Raw genomic sequence first — 22,410 nt, forward strand, 5'->3', positions numbered from 1 at the left:
GGTGGCTGCAGGCGCAGGACTGAGGGCGCACCTGCCCTCCCTCCACTGTGCGGGCACTCGCGTGGGCATCATCCGCGGCCCAACGCCTCGCGGGGAGGGATGCGACGTCCCGGGTCCCACCAGAACCAAGGTCTCAGCGAGCGCCTTAATCTTGAGCCAGTCGCGGACTAGGCACGATAGTGGCTCACGCAAGGACCCACCTGGTGATCCCAGCTTGGACCTCGTTGCCCCCACCCACGCACCCACTCAGGTCCTCAGCGCCAGGTCAGGTCCCTCAGGACCCTCAAAGGCACGTGTGTAAAATTCTAGCATTCAGGTATCCGTGGAACTGGAGAGGGCTGGGTCTTTCCCGGCCTGAACATTCTAAGAAATAAACACTACCCCCTCCTCCCCGATAACGGAGTTCTACCCATATGTGCCCCCCCCCTCATCATATTTGCACATACACACAGACACACGTGACATCAAACACGCCGGGTCACATGTCCAAATTTATGCAAATTTGAGTTGCTTTTAAAGATGTAAATTATAGGCGCTCAGTTTAGTAGTAAAATTTTTAAAATGCAGATTGTCATAACTGAACATAAATACGGGGCTTTTCAGATAAAAAGAGGCAGTGGTATAAGAGATAAAGAGCTGGGTCTGAAATCATGAAGACCTGAGTTAAAATCTGGCCTAAGATACTTCCTGGCCAAGTCACTTAACCCTGTTTTACCTCAATTTCCTCATCCGTAAAATGAGCTGAAGAAGGAAATGGAAGATCACTGTAATATCTTTGCCAAGAAAACCCCAAATGGGGCCATGAAGTATCAGACATGACTGAATAACAAATTTTAGGGGCAAGGGCTCCACGTTGTTCCAGGATCTAGCTTTTAACCTTAACCCTACGGAGACAGAGACAGCCGGATAGAATTGGCTCCCTGAATTCTGCTTCCACATCCTAGGATTCCAGTGGGTTTTTTAAGATAATCAGTCCTCAGCACAGATCCAAGGCTTGCTGCTTTTTTGTTCGTCTTCAATTTCCTGCAGTCTTATTCCCCAACCCAATCCAGTCCTTTTTCCAGATCTCTGCAAAGGCCAGACTCCAACCCCTTCTACTGTTGGTTCAGTTTCTCACTTCTTCCCCCAGCATTTTAGTGAATTGCAAACTAAAACTCAAGCTTTAGCAGATGCCTTAAATGGAGTAGTGGGTGAAGCACTAGCCCGAAGAACTGATTGAGTTTAAATCCACTCTCAGACATTTATTAGCTGTATGGCTCTGGACAAGTCAGTTAATCTCTCTTAGCTTCAGTTTCCCCAGCTGTAAAATGGGATGGGGAGAGAATAATTACCTACCTCCCAGGGCTGTTGTGAGGATCAAATAATATATGTTTTTGCTTTTATATATTAATGTTAGTTAAAAAAAATTTCTCCAATTACCTGCAAAGATACTTATAAACATTATTTTAAAATTTTTGAATTCTAAATTTTCCCTCCCTCCTTCACCTCTCCCCTCCCTGAGATGGTAAGCAATTTGAAATACTTGTGCAATCATCCAAAACATATTTCCATATTAGTCATGTTATGAAAAAAGACAGACCAACAGAAAAAAAAACATGAAAAAAAAGTGGAAAATAGTATGCTTCAATCTGCATCCAGATTCCATCAGTTCTGTCTCTGGATGTGGATAGCATTTTTCATTATTAGTATTTTAGAATTGTCTTGGATCCTTGTATGCTAAAAAGAGCTCAGTCATTCACAGTTCATTATACAATATTGCTTTTACTTTGTAAATGCTCCCCTGGTTCCGCTCACTTTACTTTGAATCAGTTCATGTAGATCTTTTCAGGTTTTTCAGAAATCCATCTGCTCGTCATTTCTTTTTTTTTTTTATTTTTTATTTAATGATTACTTTATAATGACAATATTATTCCTTGCACTCGTTTCTTTTCCGATTTTTTCCCCCTCCCTCCCTCCACCCCCTCCCCTAGATGGCAAGCAGTCCTTTATATGTTGGATATGTTGCAGTATATCCTAGATACAATATATGTTTGCAGAACCGAACAGTTCTCTTGCTGCATAGGGAGAACTGGATTCAGAAGGTATAAATAACCCGGGAAGAAAAACTAAAATGCAGATAGTTCACATTTGTTTCCCAGTGTTCGTTCTTTGGGTGTAGCTGCTTATGTCCATCATTTATCAATTGAAACTTAGGTCTCTTTGTCAAAGAAATCCACTTCCATCAAAATATGTCCTCATACAATATCGTTATCGAAGTGTATAATGATCTCCTGGTTCTGCTCATTTCACTTAGCATCAGTTCATGTAAGTCTCGCCAGTCCTCTCTGTATTCATCCTGCTGGTCATTTCTTACAGAACAATAATATTCCATAACATTCATATACCACAATTTACCCAGCCATTCTCCAATTGATGGGCATCCATTCATTTTCCAGTTTCTAGCCACTACAAATAGGGCTGCTACAAACATTTTGGCACATACAGGTCCCTTTCCCTTCTTTAGTATTTCTTTGGGATATAAGCCCAATAGAAACACTGCTGGATCAAAGGGTATGCACAATTTGATAACTTTTTGGGCATAATTCCAGATTGCTCTCCAGAATGGTTGGATTCGTTCACAACTCCACCAACAATGCATTAGTGTCCCAATTTTCCCGCATCCCCTCCAACATTCATCATTATTTTTTCCTGTCATCTTAGCCAATCTGACAGGTGTGTAGTGGTATCTCAGAGTTGTCTTAATTTGCATTTCTCTGATCAATAATGATTTGGAACACTCTTTCATATGAGTGGTAATAGTTTCAATTTCATCCTCTGAAAATTGTCTGTTCATATCCTTTGACCATTTATCAATTGGAGAATGGCTTGATTTCTTATAAATTTGAGTCAGTTCTCTATATATTTTAGAAATGAGGCCTTTATCAGAACCTTTAACTGTGAAGATGTTTTCCCAGTTTGTTGTTTCCCTTCTAATCTTGTTTGCATTAGTTTTGTTTGTACAAAGGCTTTTTAATTTGATGTAATCAAAATTTTCTATTTTGTGATCAGTAATGGTTTCTAGTTCATCTTTGGTCACAAATTTCTTTCTCCTCCACAAGTCTGAGAGATAAACTATTCTATGTTCCTCTAATTTATTTATAATCTCGTTCTTTATGCCTAGGTCATGGACCCATTTTGATCTTATCTTGCTATATGGTGTTAGGTGTGGGTCCATGCCTAATTTCTGCCATACTAATTTCCAATTATCCCAGCAGTTTTTATCAAATAATGAATTCTTTTCCCAGAAGTTAGAGGCTTTGGGTTTGTCAAACACTAGATTGCTATAGTTGACTATTCTGTCTTGTGAACCTAACCTTTTCCACTGATCCACTAATCTATTTCTTAGCCAATACCAAATGGTTTTGGTGACTGCTGCTTTATAATATAATTTTAGATCAGGTACAGCTAGGCCACCTTCATTTGATTTTTTTTTCATTAATTCCCTTGAGATTCTCGACTTTTTATTGTTCCATATGAATTTTGTTGTTATTTTTTCTAGATCATTAAAATATTTTCTTGGAAGTCTGATTGGTATAGCACTAAATAAATAGATTAGTTTAGGGAGTATTGTCATCTTTATTATGTTCGCTCGGCCGATCCAAGAGCGCTTAATATTTTTCCAATTATTTAAGTCTGACTTTATTTGTGTGGAGACTTTTTTTATAATTTTGCTCATATAATTCCTGACTTTCCTTTGGTAGATAGATTCCCAAATATTTTATGGTATCAACAGTTATTCTGAATGGAATTTCTCTTTGTATCTCTTGCTGTTGAGTTTTGTTGGAGATGTATAAAAATGCTGAGGATTTATGGGTGCTCGTCATTTCTTATAGCATAATAGTAATCCATTTCAATCATTTAAGACAATTTGTTCAGCCATTCCTCAGTTGATGGGCATCCTCTCAATTTCCAAGTTTTTGACACCACAGAAACAGCTGCTCTCTCTCTCTCTCTCTCTCTCTCTCTCTCTCTATATATATATATATATATATATTTTACACATGGATCTTCCTCTGACTTGTTTTGATCCAAATAAAATATTTGCAAAGTGTTAAGCACAGTCACTGATATGCAGTAGACCCTACATAAATGTTCATTTCCTTTCCATAATGTGAAAGGGCTTCCAAGAAAAGTTTGTGTAATCTTATGTAGCATTAAGAAAAGGAAAAACTCCAGAATGAGGGCAGAGTGGCTGCAGTGTCCCCTCTCCTGGTCTTGGAGTTTTTGGTTTAATTGTGGGGAATAATTTCAAGATTTGGGGTAAGTACTTCTTCAAGAGGGTAAGCAATCATAGGAAGATCCATTGAAAAATAGGATGGAGGGACAGCTAGGTAGTACAGTAGTTAGAGCCCCAGCTCTTGAGTCTGGAGGACCTGAATTCAAATGTAACTCAAACACTAGCTGAGTGACCCTGGGAAAGTCACTTAACTCTGATTGCCTCCAATCTTCTCCTCCCTCCCCCCAAAAGCAAAAAACAAAACAGAATGGTTATCCTGTAGTAGTAGTAGTAGTAGTAAGAGGAGTAAAAGGAGGAGGAGGAGGAAAAGGAGGAGGAGGAGGAGGAGGAGAGACGAAGGGAGAGAATGTGTATATGTATGTGTGTATAGAAAAAGGTGGGGAGGATGTTGTTGGGGAGGACTAGTTACTCAATCATTTCAAGGTTAGCTATAGGGAAGAGATAAGATTGGTTCTGTTTAACCCTAAAGAGTAGAGAAAGGATAGCATGTGAGTAGTTTTGAGGAAGACAGATTGAACTTCCTTTTCAAGAAAAACTGCCTAATAACTAGAGTTCTCCCAATGTGGGAGAGGCTGCTGGATAAAATCATGAGCTCACTGTAAACTGGCAGTTTTCAAGTGAAGGTTGAATGATCATTTGTCTGGGATGTTATTTGTTATTTGTTTTTTTTTTAACTTAATTTTTATTTTATCAATTACATACAAACAAAACATTTTAACATTTTAAACAAATTTTGAGTTCTATATTCTTTTTCTTTCTCCCCTCACTCCTCTTTGAAAAGCCAAGTCATTTGATACAGAGATACATATGAAATTATGCAAAACATTTTCATATTAGCCATGTTGCAAAAGAAAACAAAAATCAAAACCAAAAACAAAACAAATAGAATAAAATCCAAAAAGTATTTTTTGGTCTGCATTTAAACTCCATCAATTCTTTCTTAATTAAGGAGGATAGCATTTTTCACCATAAATCCTTTGGAATTGATTTAGATAATTGTATTGCTGAGAATAGCTGAGAATAGAATCACAGCTGATCACCATACAATATTGCGGTTGACATTTACACTGTTCTAGTTCTACTCATTTCACTGCATCAGTTCATGTAAGTCTTCTCAAGTTTCTCTGAAAATTTCTGGCTTGTCATTTCTTATAATACAATAGTATTCTATCCCAATCATATATTATGACTTGTTCAGACATTCCTCAATTGATGGCATTTCCTTAATTTCTAATCCTTTGCCACTACAAAAAGAGCTGCTATCCATTTTTTTTTTTTGTATATATAGGCCCTTCTCCTTTTTCTTTAATCTCTTTAGGGTAATAGACCTAGTAGTACGATTGTTGGGTCAAAGGGTCTGCACAGTTTTATAGCCCTTTGGGCATAGTTCCAAATCACTTTCCAGAATGATTGGATCAGTTGACAACTTCACCAATAATTCATTAGTGTTCAAATTCTTCCACACCCCCTCCAACATTTGTAATTTTCCTTATCTGTCTTATTAGTCAATCCAATAGGTTTAAGACAATACCTCAGAGTTGTTTAATTTGTATTTCTCTTATCAATAGTGATTTAAAGCATTTTATATGATTATAGATAGCTTTAGTTTCTTCTGAAAACTGCCTGTAATATTCTTTGACAGTTTATCAAATGAAAAATGACTCATATTCATATAAACTTTTTTGTTTTTTATTATTATAGCTTTTTATTTACAAAACATATACATGAGTAATTTTTCAAAATTGATCCTTGCAAAACCTTCTGTTCCAACTTTTCTTCTCCTTTCCACCAACTCTCTCTCCTGGATGCCAGGTATTCCCATACATGTTAACTATGTTAAAGCATATATTAAATCCAATATATATATACAGTTTTCATGCCGCGCAAGGAAAATCGGGTCTAGAAAGAAAGAAAAAACCCGAGAAGGAAAACAAAAATACAAGCAAACAATAACAGAAAAAGTGGAAAGGCTATGTTGTGGTCCACCCTCATTTCCCATAATTTTCTCTCTGGGTGTAGTTGATTCTATTCATTACTGAACAAGGAATTGGTTTGAATTGTTTCATTGTTGAAGAGAGCCATTTCCATCAGAATTGATCATTGTATAAGTTTGTTGTTGCTGTGTATAATGATCTCCTGGTTCTGCTCATTTCACTTAGCATCAATTTATGTAAGTCTCTCCAGGCTTCTCTATATTCATCTTGCTGGTCATTTCTTATAGAACAATAATATTCCATAACATTCATATACCACAATTTATTCAACCATTCTCCAATTGATGGGCATCCATTAAGTTTCCAATTTCTAGACACTACAAAGAGGGTTGCCACAAACATTTTTGCACATGTGGGTCTCTTTCTCTTCTTTAAGTTCTCTTTGGGATATAAGCCCAGTGTAACACTGCTGGATCAGAGGGTATACACAATTTGATAACTTTTTGAGCATAGTTCCAAATTGCTTTCCAGAATGCTTGGATTCATTCACAGTTCCACCAACAATGTATCAGTATCCCAGTTTTCCCATATCCCCTGCAACATTCATCATTATCTTTTCCTGTCATCTTAGCCAATCTGACAGATGTATAGTGGTATCTCAGAGTTGTCTTAATCTGCATTTCTCTGATCAATCATGATTTGGAGCACCTTATTATATGACTAGAACTAATTTCAATTTCTTCATCTGAAAATTGTCTATTCATATCCTTTGGCCATTTATCAATTGGAAAATGGATTGATTTCTTATAAATTTGAGTCAGTTCTCCATATATTTTGGAAATTAGACCTTTATCAGAACCTTTAAATATAAAAATGTTTTCCCAGTTTATTGCTTCCCTTCTAATCTTGTCTGCATTGGTTTTGTTTGTACAAAAATTTAACTTAATGTAATCAAAATTATCTATTTTGTGGTCAATAATGATCTCTAGTTCTTACCTGGTCAGAAATTCCTTCCTCCTCCACAGGTCTGAGAGGTAAACAATCCTATTTCTTCTAATTTATTTATAATCTCATTCTTTATGTCTAGATCATGAACCTATTTTTACCTGATCTTGGTATACGATGTTAAGTGTGGATCAATGCCTAGTTTCTGCCATACTAGTTTCCAATTTTCCCAGCAGTTTTAGTCAAATGGTGAATTCTCCCAAAAGCTGGGGTCTTTGAGTTTGTCAAACACTAGATTGCTATAATTATTGACTATTTTGTCCTATAAATCTAACCAATTCCACTGATCAACTAGTCTATTTCTTAGCCAGTACCAAATGGCACTGCTTTATAATACAGTTTTAGATCAGGTACAGCTAGGCCACCTTCATTTGATTTTTTTTTTCATTTAGTTCCCATGAAATTCTTCATCTTTTGTTCTTCCAGATGAATTTTGTTGTTATTTTTTTCTAAGTCAATAAAATAGTTTCTTGGGAGTCTGATTGGTATAGCACTAAATAGACTAGTTTAGGTAGTATTGTCATCTTTATTATATTCACTTGACCTATCCAAGAGCACTTAATATTTTTCCAGTTGTTTAGATCTGACTTTATTTGTGTGGAAAGTGTCTTGTAGTTTTGCTCATATAGTTCCTGACTTTCCCTTGGAAGATAGATAACTCAAATATTTTATACTATCAGCAATTATTTTAAATGGAATTTTTCTTTGTATCTTTTGCTGTTGGATTTTGTTAGTGATGTATAAAAATGCTGAGGATTTATGTAGCTTTATTTTTGTATCTACAATTTTGCTAAAGTTGTGGATTATTTCTAATAGCTTTTTAGTAGATTTTCTGGAGTTCTCTAAGCATACCATCATATCATCAGCAAAGAGTGATAATTTTGGTTTCCTCATTACTTACTCTAATTCCTTTAATGTCTTTTTCATCTTTTATTGCCAAAGCTAGCATTTCTAATACAATATTAAATAGCAATAGTGATAGTGGGCAACCTTGTTTCTCTCCTGATCTTATTGGGAATGGTTCCTGTTTATCCCCATTACATATGATGCTTACTGATGATTTTAGATAGATATACTCATATAAATTTGACTTAATTCTCTATATATTTGAGAAATAAGACCTTTATCAGAGAAACTTGCTGTAAATTTTTCTCCCAGTTTTCTGCTTTTCTTTTAATCTTGGTAGCATTGGTTTTGTTTGTACAAGAACCTTTTAGTTTAATGTTCTCAGAGTTAAGAGATTTTCTCTGTCTTATTTAATCATAAATTCTTCTCTTATTCATAGATCTGACTGGTAAAATTTTCTATGTTCTCCTGATTTGCTTATAATATTCCCCTTTATGTTTAAATCATGTACTTATTTTGACCTAATCTTGGAATATGGTATGAGATATTTATCTATAGTTTCTGCTAAACTGCTTTCCAACAATTTTTGTCAAACGGCGAGTTCTCAGCTCAAAAGTTTGCATCTTTGGTTTGTTAAATCCTAAATTACTATGATCATTTATTACTATGTAGTATATATCTAATTTATTTTAATGATCCACCATTATATTTCTTGGCTAGTATTAGGTTAGTTTGTTGATTATTACTTTGTAAATATATTTTGAGATCTGTTACTGCTAAGCCATGTTCCTTCGCATCTTTTTCAACAATTGCCATAATATTATTAACATTTTGTCCTTCCGGATTAATGTTTTCTAGCTCTATAAAATATTTTTAGTAGTTTGGTTGGTATGGTAAGTAACTTAACTTGGGCAGAATTGTCGCTTTTATTATATTGACTTTGCCTACCCATAAGTAATAGATATTTTTCCTGTAGTTTAGATCTGACTTTGTGTGAAAAGTGTTTTGTAATTGTGTTCTTATAGTTCCTGGATTTGTCTTGGCAGCTGAGCTCCCACATATTTCATATTGTCCACATTTATTTAGAATGGAATTTCTCTTTCTATCTCTTGCAGCTCGACTTTGTTGGTAATATATAGAAATGCTGATAATTTGTTCAAGTTTATTTTATATCCTGCGACTTTGCTCACTTTATTTGAACTATTTTAAAAAATTGATTTTCTAAATATAACATCATACCATCAGTAAAGAATAGTAGTTTTGTTTCCTCATTGCCTATTCTAATTCGTTCACTTTCTTCTTGTTATAGCTAGCATTTTTTAGAACAATATTGAATAAAAGTGGTGATAATGGGTATCCTTGCTTCACTCCTGATCTTACTGAGAAAGCTTCTGGCTTATCCCCATTATAGACATTGCTTGCTGATGGTTTTAGATAGATGCTATTTTAAGGAAAACTCCATTTGTTCCTTCTGGAATATTATAAAGAGGAAATTCCTGATTTGTATAATTTAGACTAGATACGCTGAGAGGGATTTCAGAGATCTGAAATTCTGTGGTTCAATGATGCTTCTTTTCCCTCTGGCCTCAGGTGGGCTTCCATTATTCTCTGCTCTCAGGACCAATGAGTTTCCCCTGCCTTCTTTCTGATTCTATAAAATTAGTCATTTAGAATGACTTTTTAGATCCACCCCCCTGGATAATTATAAGAGCTCCTATTTCCACAGTATTTAAAATTTTTAAGAAACCCCTTTCTCTTATCTCTAAAAAACACAAATACAAATATCATTAGCCCCATTTTACAGATGAGGTTTAGAGACAAGTGGCTTACTTAGGGTCATATGGCTAGTAAATGGCAGAGCTGAGACATAGCCAAGTTGGCTGTGATCTCAGAGCTGTTTGTAGCACCCTCTTCCCTTCTGCCCCCAACCCAAGGCCACCTGTGCAGGAAGAAGGCTTCCTAGCTCTACTTTCTACCCCTCCCCCTCCCCCAAATGAATCCTCCAAAGTATCTGATGGGGAGGTGGGACTGGCTCCAGGCTTCTTCCCTAAGATGGGAGTTCCCATGCCTCTTCTGCTGGGAGTAGGGGGAGAGGGTCTTGGGAACTCCAAACCTCCAAGGAGCTTGGGGGAGAAAAGGGGATGACAGGAAATAGAAGAATGGCAAAGGTGTTGATGGCAGTTTGCTGGTCCCAGGTGGCAGGATAGAGCCTGAGCAAGGGGGAGGGTTATGGGGAGGAGGGATCTGACATAAAAATGAAATGGGTCAGGGGGCCCCGGGCACTTCCTGGCTTTGCTTAGTACTTGTACAGGAGCTGGGAAACCTGGGCTCTCTATGATTAGGTAGCAATCTTTAATAGTGACATGGAAATATGACTCATTCTCCCCTCTCCCTCCACCCCTTTCTTCCCCACCCCCTGTCCCCATTACCCCTTCCCCTCTCCCCCTTCCTCCCACAGGCACCATGGGCTGCAGCTGCAGCTCCAGCCTCGAAGAGGACTGGATGGAAAATATTGACGTGTGTGAACGCTGCCATTATCCTATTGTGCCTTTGGATGCCAAGAGCATGGTGAGGGTCCTGGGTCTGTGGAATACTCAGGGGAGGACGGGAAATTCCCTCATTTTCCAGAAAAAGATATGGAAGCTCAGAAAACAGAAGGAATTACCCCCAAAATTCCATAGCAAGCCAGGAACTAGAACTCAGATCTCCTTATTCCCAGATTGGGCTGCTCTTTTGCAGGGGAGGGAGATTGGGTGGGGAGCCAGTGACTAGGAACTCCCCCCATTCTCACCCCAAGTCTTACCTGCTTTCTTGTCTGTTTCCCAGTTCCCAATGAGGAATGGTTCTGACATCCGGGATCCCTTGGTCACCTATGAGGGTTTAAACCCACCTGTGTCTCCATTACAAGGTACCACAGCTGGAGCTCCTAAGTGTGTGGAGGGAGGAGGATCTCATTCAGAAGCAGACAGACTCTGGTCTACTATCTCGGTCACCTGGCCAGCTTTGCCCAGCTCTTAAATGCCTTTTTCCTACCCCTCTTCTCTCAGGAGTTTCTAGTGTCCCTTAATCTGTCTTTGACTGTCATCAGCTATCTAGCATTGAGCCCATCTCTGCCCCTGTTCCTCACCTGTGGATCTGACCTTCACAGATAACCTGGTCATCGCCCTGCACAGCTATAAGCCTTCCCATGATGGAGACTTGGGCTTTGAGAAGGGGGAGCAGCTGAAGATCTTGGAGCAGTGAGTCTTTCCTAACTCCTCTAGCCAGAGAGAGGGCAGAAGCCTAGGTCTCCATCCCCCCACGGGCCAGGCTGGGGATGAAATAAGGTCTTAGTACCCAGTGCTTGGGGCAGTCTGTGAGAATTGGTTGGGTCCCTTCCATCCACAGGAATGGAGAATGGTGGAAGGCACAATCCTTGACCACCGGCCAAGAGGGCTACATTCCCTTCAACTTCGTGGCCAAAGCAAACAGCCTGGAGCCTGAGCCGTGAGTACCAGGTGGGGAGGGATGGGGAAGAAGTGGAGTCACTTAGGGAGACTGGAGGTAAACAGACTGTGAGCATCCATAGCCCTCTGCCAGGCTCTCTGGCTCTCTGCCAGTCCATTCACTTCCTACCAGCACTTCTCAGGCCTTAGCTTTTGGATCTAGCGCTTTCCCCTGTCCAAACTGTCCTGATCTCAGAGCCCTCAGTCCAGATCACTAAACCCTATCATTTTCTTGGCCTCAATTTTTCTGTCTCCCTGGATCACAGAGCTAGAAGGGTCTTCTTAAAGCTCTTCTAATCTAACCCTTTCTTTTTACAGAGAAACAATCTGAGGCCCAGAGTTGGTTAAGTGACTTGTTCACAATCAAATAGGTCATGTTGGAGTGAGATTTGAATCCAGAACCTCTGACTCCAATTCCAGTGTCCTTCCTAATTCCCAATCACCTTCTGCTCAATGACAATATCATTAGATCATTAAATCTGGCTCCCCTCCCTCTCCTTTCTGACTAGACCACTTTTCCAGGATTTATTGGCCAGGCAAATGAGTAAGCAGAGAAATAACTAGATACCCAGAGTAGAGATAAAGAGAAAGCGCTAGGAAATCAAGAGATATCCCAGAACCCCAGAACTTCTAACTTAATTCAGTCCAATCAATTAAATGTCTACCAGGTGCCAGGAATTGTGCAAGATCCTAAGAATTCAAAGGCAATTAAGGATAGCAAGTGCTATTATGGCTTATGATTTTAAAATGTAACTAGAAATTTCATGTATTTTTCTCCATATTGTGACAAAAGTATGCTCCCTTGAGCTTAAGGCAGGTAAAACACTATTAATGGTTTTTGTTATTGTTTTAAAATAATGTATTTGTTTTTTTTGTTTTTTTTTTTAATTTTATTTTATTTAATAATAACTTTGTATTGACAGAATCCATGCCAGGATAATTTTTACACGACATTATCCCTTGCAATCACTTATGTTTCGTTTTTTCCCCTCCCTCCCTCCTTCTCTCCCCCCCCCCCCCCCGATGGCAAGCAGTCCTATATATGTTAAATATGTTGCAGTATATCCTAGATACAATACATATTTGCAGAACCGAACAGTTCTCTTGTTGCACAGGGAGAATTGGATTCAGAAGGTAAAAATAACTCGGGAAGAAAATCAAAAATGCAAATAGTTCACATTCATTTCCAGTATTCCTTCTTTGGGTGTAGCTGTTTCTGTCCATCATTTCTCCAATGAAACTCAGTTAAGTCTCTTTGTCAGAGAAATCCACTTCCATCAGAATACATCCTCATACAATATCGTTGTCGAAGTGTATAATGATCTCCTGGTTCTGCTCATCTCACTTAGCATCAGTCCATGTAGGTCTCTCCAAGCCTCTCTGTATTCATCCTGCTGGTCATTCCTTACAGAGCAATAATATTCCATAACATTCATATACCACAATTTACCCAGCCATTCTCCAATTGATGGGCATCCATTCATTTCCAGTTTCTAGCCACTACAAACAGGGCTGCTACAAACATTTTGGCACATACAGGTCCCCTTCCCTTTTTTAGTATCTCTTTGGGGTATAAGCCCAATAGAAACACTGCTGGATCAAAGGGTATGCACAGTTTGATAACTTTTTGGGCATAATTCCAGATCGCTCTCCAGAATGGCTGGATTCGTTCACAACTCCACCAACAATGCATCAGTGTCCCTGTTTTCCCGCATCCCCTCCAACATTCATCATTAAAATAATGTATTTGTAAAACAGATAATATAGAACACTGAAATGGATGCTTCTTCCAGCAAGTGTGAAAAGATACTGTCTTATTTGATTCATTTGACTCTTTAAAACTATATGAAAATGAATGATATGTAAGGATGTAAAGCAATTGTTAGTTGTCCTTTACCACAGTGTTTACCTGTATTTATTACTTATTTGCTTGTCAGTTTTTACATTTATAAGAAATACTCTTTGGACTTAGCTAAAATAGTATTTTAATTTTCCTGCTTTTCTCTCTTTAAAATGGGATTTCATTGTTTTGCAAACAATTATTTCTTAGTAATCTTTTTTCCTCCCTTCAAATGGACTAGTCACCATTAGTGGGTCTATAGATCCTTTTGTTGTATCTTATAGTAAATGTAAATTTTTTATAACCCCCCAAAAAATTCAAAGCAAAAACAAAACAGTCCCTGCCGTTTTGTAAGAATGTTACATTCTACTTAGAATGAATGCTGGATTTAGAACTGTCATTTTTCTACCTAGATGACTTTTTCCTCTTTAATTTAATATTTTATTTTCTCTAATTACAGATAAAATAATTTTAACATTTTTAAAATTTCGAGTTCTTTCCTTCCCTTCTCTCCCCCCCATAAAGAAGACAATTTGATGTCTATTATATATGTGTCAACTAGATGATTTTGGGCGAGTCCCTTTTCTCTGGTCTTTACATTTTCTCTTCTTTAAAACAAAAGAGTTGGATTAGATTAGGGCTTCTTAAACTTTTTCCACTCCTGATCCCTTTTCACCCAAGAGATTTTTATGTAATGCTAGGTATATAGATGAATAAAAGAGGTAAACACAGCAAATATTTACTGATATTAACTCCTAATTTCACAACCCCCACATTCAGTTATGTGATCCATATGGGGTTATGACTCACAGTTAAAGAAATTTTGGATCCCTTCTAGCTCTAAGAGTCCAAGAACAAAGTTGGACTTCTTTGGGTCAGCTACCAGGATTTCCCCTGAAAAAAGTTTTCCAGGCTCAGCTTGGCTCTCCAATCTTTGATTTCAGCAGATTGGAGTTGACACCAGGGTGTTTTCTACTCCCAGCTCACTTTCAAAATTACCCAGATGATGACACTCTTTGGCCATTAGAAAGGGAAAAACATGGGGAGATCCTGGTGGGGGAGGGGAGACTTTTGAGAACTGTGGGGGAAAGATTTGACTGGGTCTTGGTACAGTTGGTTTTTCAAGGATCTGAGCCGGAAGGATGCTGAGAGACAACTTTTGGCCCCTGGGAACACCCATGGATCTTTCCTCATCAGAGAGAGTGAGACCACTGCAGGTGAGGCGGGTAGGGGACTTTAGCAGAAGAGAAAGGAGATCAAGGAATCAAAAATATGGGATATAGGGTTCAGACTTGAAATACAGAACACCAACATTTCAGAATCAGAAGGTTCCTCAGTGGACATCTTAATAAACCCATATTTAGAAAAGAATCCTCACTATAATATCTCCAACATAGCCTTCATCCTATTTTTGAAGACTTCCAAAAAGGACAAACCCACTACCTCCAGAGATGAAGCCCATTTCACTTTTGTTAAATTATTTTTCCACGCATATAACTCTCCATAACTCCAACTGGAGTTTTATTGCAGAGATACTAGAGTGGTTTTTTCTATTTTCTTCTCCAACTTATTTTACAGATGAGGAAACTGAGGCAAACAGGGTCAAGTGACTTGGTCAGGGTCACACAGCTACTAAGTGTCTGAGGCTAGATTTGAACTCAGCAAGATGAATCTTCCTGACTCCAAGTCTAGTATTTTATCCACTGTGCCACCTAGCTCCATTTCACTTTGGGACAGCTATAATTTTTAGGAAGATTTTCCTAAATTATTTTCTTTGTAACTTTTACTCATCATTCCTGGTTCTGCCTTCTGAAGCCAAAAGGAACAAATCAAATCCCTTCCCTAAATGATAGTCCTTTGTATACTTGAACATAGTTCTTAAGTCCCTCCTGAGTCTTCTCCAGGATAAATATACCATACCTAGTATTTCATACCAGGATGAAATATTCCTTCATCCAAGATATATCATGGACTCAATTACAATCCTGATTAGTCACCCTCCAGATTTTTAATATTCTTCCTAATATGTAGTGTCGAGAACTAAATTTTACTTTAGATGTTTACTTTAGAACCTCCTCCTTATTCTCTAAATATAGTCTAAGATCATATTAGCTTTTCCAGTTTTCATATCATACTCTTGACTCATTGAACTTGTAGTCTACTAAAACCGTCAGTTCTTTTTCAAACCATTGTTTAATCATGTTTCCTCCATCTTATGCTTGTGAAATTAATTTTTTAGACCCGAGGGAAACACTTTACATTTATCTCAATTGAATTTCATCTAATTAGATTTAACCCAATGCTTAAAGCCTATAAAATTTTGCACTATGACTCCATCATTTAGTGTGTTAGTCATTCCTTCCAGCTTTATGCAATCTACTTGACATTGGGGGTAGGAGGAGGAATGTGAATGTTTCCTAATCTTAACTGTTCCTATTCCTTTCAGGGTCCTTCTCTCTGTCTGTGCGGGATTTCGACCAGAGCCAGGGGGAAGTGGTGAAACATTATAAGATCCGCAACCTGGACAATGGTGGCTTCTACATTTCCCCACGAATCACCTTTCCTAATCTGCATGAACTGGTCCAGCATTACTCCAGTGAGTCCTGACCTCAGGCCCAAAATCTCCAGTTTCCAACCCTTTTAGATTCTTAGCCTCCATTTTCCAGTTCCAACCTACACAATTCCTCAGTTCCACATACCCAACTTGTCCAGAGCCCCTGCCCCAAACTCCTTGCCTTCAGTTTCAAATTTCCAATCCACCCTCAGCTTCCCTAACTTCACCAAGGCAGGATCTTTATCCCAAGTCCCTAATTATAGGGCCCCCACCAAATGCCTACCACCTAGCCTCTGCAAATATCACAATACCTCTGCTCCCAATCTTTCAGTTCCTATAAAACCTCATCCTTAAATCCCCTAGACCCTCAGCTCTAGCTAAAGGCCCCTCTGAATTCCCTCAAACCTCTAACCATCTAATCTCCCTTGGAGTAATTATCCCGTGACAAATAAGGGCAGAGGTTTTTCCGCAATCCTCCCCATGATTTCCCATCCCCTTGGTGAGGGGGGAGGTGTTGTGTGACCAAGATTTCCCCTCACCCAAGCCCCTCTTTGGGTCCACAGAAGTCCCAGATGGGCTATGCACTCGACTGAGCCGGCCCTGCCAGACCCAAAAGCCACAGAAGCCCTGGTGGGAAGATGAGTGGGAGGTTCCCCGAGAGACGCTGAAGCTGGTGGAGAGGCTGGGAGGCGGCCAGTTTGGGGAAGTCTGGATGGGTAAGTAAGGACTAGCCCACAGAGAGAGGTCTGGGAGGAGTGACCAAACCCACATCAGGGATTTGCAGAGTATTTATAGCACTAAATAAGGGCAGATGGAACCACTGGTACCTGAGGAAGAGAGTGAAGGCTCAGCTTTGTGCATCTTAGCTTACCTGTTCCTAGGACCTGCATCAAGAAATAGCTCCCAGAAGGAGAAGAGGGACTGATGATCCTCTTCCTCCTTCCCTTACAACTCATGGCCATGCAGGCACTGGGACGAGCCAACCTTTGAGCTCCCCGCCACCGCCTCAAGCCGGTGTCTGGGAGTCACTTCTCCCCTCCCCCAGGGTACTACAATGGGCACACCAAGGTGGCAGTGAAAAGCCTGAAAGCGGGCAGCATGTCCCCAGATGCCTTCCTGGCAGAGGCCAACCTGATGAAACAGCTGCAACACCAGCGACTGGTACGCCTTTATGCAGTAGTCACGCAGGAGCCCATCTACATCATCACCGAATACATGGAGAATGGTGGGTGTCCCTCTAGCACCCCGGCGCTACCCCCTTGCCCAATGTCACAGCTCCCACAGAGCTCCCATCCTGCCCTAGAGACCTCAGCCTCCCCTCCCTGAGGGAACAGAAGCAATCTGGAGCCTCACTGATTAAAGTCATAGAATCTCAGAGACAGACTGGACCCTGCAGCGTATCTAGGCTAACCCAGAACTAAATTGGAATCTTCTCTGCAGCATAGTAGCAAGTATTGATTATTTTTGGTCCTGCAGAGCTGAGAAACCCACAAAAATCCCTTGGGGCTAACAATGGCCAAATAGACCAGGCCAGAGCCTACAGAGAAATGGTGGAGGGATGGGGGTTAGGGACAAATCATTTTTGGGGAACTACAGTTATAGGTTTTCCAAAGAGTTTTTTACTCTGGGGCAGAGGGGGAAACAGAGACATATAGAAAGGGAGGAGGTCACAGAGCATGATACACAGACCCAAACGTAACCACAGAGTCTTGGTCAGCAACACCAGACTGGGTCCTCAGGCCCCACTCAGATCTTGGCTCAAACCCAAAGCGTTCTCTTCCTGTCCTCGGGTTATTCCCTTTCCAATGGGAGGAGAAGGAACACCCTGCCCTTCCCTCTACCCAATAACTGGCAAAAGAATCTGACTTGGAAAAAGACAATGTGACCCTCTGAGTCAAGGCTGAAGACCCTAATGGCTGGCTAGTAAGTTAGTTAGTCAACTAGTAAACTGGTTAGTAAACTAAAATGTACTTTGGGAAAGTGAAAGGAGCCCTGGACTGGAAAGGGACCTGCATTTTAGTTTAATTCAGTTACTGAAACTCTGTTTGGCAATGAGAAAATCAACATTTTTAATGTCCTTTCCAGCTCTGAAGGTTTCCCTACCAACAAAGTGAGTCAATTAGCCTAGATAATCTCAAAGGTTCTTTCCAACTCTGACATGCTGTATTTCAAGATCCCTTTATTTCCCCATTCTATATTTCAAAATCTCTCACAACTCTAAAGTCCTATGTTCTGTAGACTAATTCTTTTTCAGTTCTGACATTCTGTACTCTGTGCTCTAAGGTCCCCCATCTCTGATCGTGTAATATCCTATATAGCTCTGACATTTCTTTATATTCCAAAGTCCCTCTGCTCTGATATTATACATTGCTGTTTTAAAGTCATGTTCAGTGATCCCATTTGGGGTTTTCTCATCAGAGATCCTGGAGCAATTTGCTCTGTCCTTCTCCGGGTGATTTTACAGATGAGGAAACTGAGCAGACAGGGTTAAGTGACTTGTTCAGAGTCATTCATTTGGGGATTCTTGGCAAAGATACTGGAATGGTTTGCTAGTCCCCTTTCCAGGTCATTTTTTGATGAGGAAAATGAGGCAAACAGAATTAGTAACTTGCTACTCAGTGTCTGATGCTGGATTTGAACTCAGGAAGATGAATCTTTATTTACTTTATTCACTATTAAGCACAGCCTAGTGATTTATGCACTATGGCGCCACCTAGCAGTCCTTGATATTATATGTTCTGAAATTATTTCCAGCTTTGACATTCTGTATTCCAAGGACTTTTCCAATTATGATATTTTATGTCCTTTGTTCAAAGATTTCCCCTCTCAGCTCTGACATTCTGGGTGCTAAAACTGCTTCTGGCTTTGACATCTGTTTTCTAAGTTTCCTCCCAGTTCTGGGATTCTGTCTTATTTTCTATGATCTTTTCTACCTTTAATATTGATTTTCTCTTTTTTTTAATTAAAGCTTTTTATTTTCAAAACATATATATGCATGGATAATTTTCCAACATTGATCCTTGCAAAACCTTGTATCCAAATTTTCCCCTTCTTCCCCCCACCTCCTCCCCTAGATGGCAGATAATTCAATATATATTAAACATGTTAAAATATATGTTAAATCCAATATATTTATACATAATGTTGATTTTCTGTCTTTTTAATTCCCCCTCTTTAACGGGAACATTCTGTGTTCTAGGACCCTTTCTAGCACTGACATTCTTTACTCTCTATTCTAAGGTGTTTTCCAAAGCTGAAATCCTATATTGTGGGGTACTTTTTTTAGCTCTGATAATCTGTATTCTAAAATGAAATTCTGATTCTAAAGGACAGCACTGAAGAATAGGTGCCTATGCTTACAAAGGCCCAAACACATTAACCCCTTCTAATCCCAAAGGCATTACCTAAATGTGGTTCCTCTGGATTCCAGATCTCCATATGTCATTTCTGTCTCTTTTTTCTGAGATCTTTCTCTCTACTCTTTATGCCTCAGGTTAATGAATTAAGTACTTGAGACCCAATTCAGACACTAGACTTAATGTGGGGGTACTTTGGTGATTCTGTGTTGGGATGGAGGAAATTGTGGGAAGTACCAGAGTGGAGGAGGTGGTGATAGCTCAGACTTCTGATAGAGACTGAAGTTTTTTCCCCCAGAAGAGTTTCCCTTGGGGGTTAGGATCCATTCTATCCTCAGCTGAGTACTCTGACCTACAGGGAGCCTGGTAGACTTCCTCAAAACTTCAACAGGGGTCAAACTAACCATCCACAAATTGCTGGATATGGCTGCACAGGTGAGGTTGGGATAAAGTTGGGGGGGAGTAAGAGAAGGAGGGTGTTAAATGACTTGGGAAGGGACCTTGGGAAAGGGTCAGGGAAGGAAGGGCCCCCAGACCGCTGACCTTTTCCTTCTCTCTCTGAGTCCTCAGATTGCTGAGGGCATGGCCTTCATTGAAGAACGGAACTACATCCACCGGGACCTTAGGGCCGCCAACATCCTAGTATCGGACTCACTGAACTGTAAGATTGCCGACTTTGGGCTGGCCAGGCTAATTGAGGACAATGAATACACAGCTAGGGAGGGTAAGTGTATGTGGTGGGGAAAACCACAGCTAAGGAACTTCCATCTTGCTGATGGGAAAAGGGATGAATAATAGGATCTTCCATCCCACTGAAGGAGTGGGGAAGGAAATCTGTGGGATTCGATAGACTCAGGTAATTCTTCATTTCAGGAGCAAAGTTTCCCATCAAGTGGACAGCTCCTGAGGCCATCAACTATGGGACATTTACCATCAAATCAGATGTCTGGTCTTTTGGCATCCTGCTGACAGAAATTGTCACCTATGGAAGGATCCCCTACCCAGGTTGGTCAGAATCAGAGTCCAACAGGGACTTGGGAGAAGGGAATGATATGAATGAGGACCCTTTATACTGGTGAGAAGGAGGCTTAAATGTCTGCAAGACTCCCTCTCCCTTAAAATCAATTTATAGTTGAGGCCCTTGGGGTGACAGGGAAGATAGCTCAGCTGGGAGGAGACTCAGGATCCCCAGTGACCCCAGTGCCATAGTAGTGTAGAAAAGGACAAGGAGGAAAGCATTTTAGTGGGAATTAAAAGGAAAGCATTGTAGCATATTGAGTCTAGGACTCAATTCTACCATTTAATAATTGTGTGAATTTTGGGGAGTCATTCCATAAAGGGAATAAGCATTTAAGTACCTACTATGTGTCAAGCCTTGTAAAGTTAAGCTCTTTATAAATAGGTGTTGCTATTATGCTCCCCATTTTACACGTGAGGAAACTGAGGCAGACAACAGTAAAGTATGATCAAAGCCACACAGCTAGTAAATGTCTGGGGTCAAATTTGAACTCATGTCTTCCAGACACTTCTAGCACTCAGCACAGTGCCTGGAACATAGTAGGCTCTTTTAAAAAATGTTTACTGATTGATTATCTCCAGACCTAAAATGCTATCTGCTAAGCTACCTGGCTTCCTAGTCCTGTTTGGGCTGAGCATAGAGGGTATGAATGGAAATAGCAAAGAAATAATAAGGCTAGAAGAGGCAGCTAGATAAAGAGCATCAGATAGAGCACTGACCCTGGAGACAGAGGACTTGAGTTCAAATGTGACACTTATTAGAAGTACAACCCTGGATAACTCACTTACCTCAATTTCACCCCTCTCAAAAAACAAATAAACAAACAAATAAACGAGATAAGGCTGGAAGTTGTGGATGATAGAGCTAGATTGTGAAGTGTCTTAAATGAGCCTGAAATATTAGGCTCTGAAATATTATCCCTGAGGCATTAGAAAGTTACAGAAAGACTTCTAGTGGTAGAGTACTATCATTGGACTTGTACTTTAGAAAGATTATTTTAGCAGCTATGTGAAGGGTGGCAAGGGAAGAGATTGGAGGCAAGCAGACTGGTTAGATGTCTTGAGAATAATCTAGGGGAGAGGCAATGAAGGCTGGAATGTGAATGGAATTAGTCAGAAAATACTTAAGTATCCCAACCACTGGGACACAAATACAAAAATGAGAGTTCCTGACCTCAGTGAGCTTACATTCTACTGAGAGGATAGAACAGGTTCACATGCAAGTAGATACACAGGATGTATTCAAAATAAATAAAAGAGGACTAGACCTGGGGGAATTAGAAAAAGTTCTTGTCAGAGATGACAGTTAAAGTGAATCTTGAAGGGAATTAGGGATTATAATAAAAGACAGGGGGAGAAGGAAAAGCATTCCAGGTGTGGAGAAGTCTGCAAATTTGTAAGGTAAGAGATGGGCTGCAATGTATGAGGAAATGTAGGTAGGCCAGTTTGATTAGAGCATAGAAGATTTGAGGGAGATCCATGTATAATTACTCTACAAAAGTAGGCTAGGTCCCAAAGGATTTTAATTGTCAAAGGCATTTGTATTTTATCCTAATGGTGACAGGGAACCGTTTGACATTCTTGAGCAGGAGAAATGACACAGTCAGATTTGTGCTTTGGCACATATGGAATTGGAGTGAAGCAAACAGGATTTTTCTTCTCCTTTGGGATTCTCTCTAATCCAGATGACTCTGAGACCAAACTGTGGGGGACACCCCAGGGAAGTCAGCCCTCCCAATGAGAACCCCCTAACTTCCTACTGGATTACCCAAATCCTTCTCTTTAGCCTCAGAAATTAAAGTTGGGGAGGGCAGTTATGAAATTATTATAATGATTCAGGCAAGAGGGGCTGTAAGTCTGAACTAGGATGATTGTGGGGTGAATGTAGATAAGGAGATGGATATAATAGATATCTTGGAGATGGAATTTGGTAACTAACTGATTGGAAGAATGAGTGTGTGAAAAGTTAAAGAAGACCCCTAGTTTGTGACTCCCAGCAATTGGAAAGATGACAGTGTCCTCCACACCTCTTACTTGGGCTATTGCACTAGACTATTACCTGGTCTTCAGTCTTTTGCTACAATTAATGCATTTCTT

At 39.7% G+C, this 22,410-nt stretch overlaps 1 protein-coding gene across 1 annotated transcript in view; it reads left to right on the plus strand.

Moving 5' to 3' along the window:
• The window catches only part of LCK (LCK proto-oncogene, Src family tyrosine kinase), a 38,813-nt gene that overhangs the window by 6,099 nt on the left and 10,304 nt on the right, over positions 1 to 22,410 (plus strand). The window contains exons 2-12 of the mRNA XM_051987842.1: positions 10,520 to 10,629; positions 10,888 to 10,969; positions 11,210 to 11,300; positions 11,449 to 11,547; positions 14,500 to 14,603; positions 15,833 to 15,982; positions 16,504 to 16,656; positions 16,986 to 17,165; positions 19,655 to 19,731; positions 19,867 to 20,020; positions 20,170 to 20,301. Coding sequence (XP_051843802.1) covers positions 10,525 to 10,629; positions 10,888 to 10,969; positions 11,210 to 11,300; positions 11,449 to 11,547; positions 14,500 to 14,603; positions 15,833 to 15,982; positions 16,504 to 16,656; positions 16,986 to 17,165; positions 19,655 to 19,731; positions 19,867 to 20,020; positions 20,170 to 20,301 — 1,327 coding nt within the window. The 5' untranslated portion in view covers positions 10,520 to 10,524. The remainder of the gene's footprint in view (positions 1 to 10,519; positions 10,630 to 10,887; positions 10,970 to 11,209; positions 11,301 to 11,448; positions 11,548 to 14,499; positions 14,604 to 15,832; positions 15,983 to 16,503; positions 16,657 to 16,985; positions 17,166 to 19,654; positions 19,732 to 19,866; positions 20,021 to 20,169; positions 20,302 to 22,410) is intronic.

The sequence above is a fragment of the Antechinus flavipes genome, chromosome 3 (genome assembly GCF_016432865.1).
Source record: "Antechinus flavipes isolate AdamAnt ecotype Samford, QLD, Australia chromosome 3, AdamAnt_v2, whole genome shotgun sequence".
Classification (NCBI taxonomy): Eukaryota; Metazoa; Chordata; class Mammalia; order Dasyuromorphia; family Dasyuridae; genus Antechinus; species Antechinus flavipes.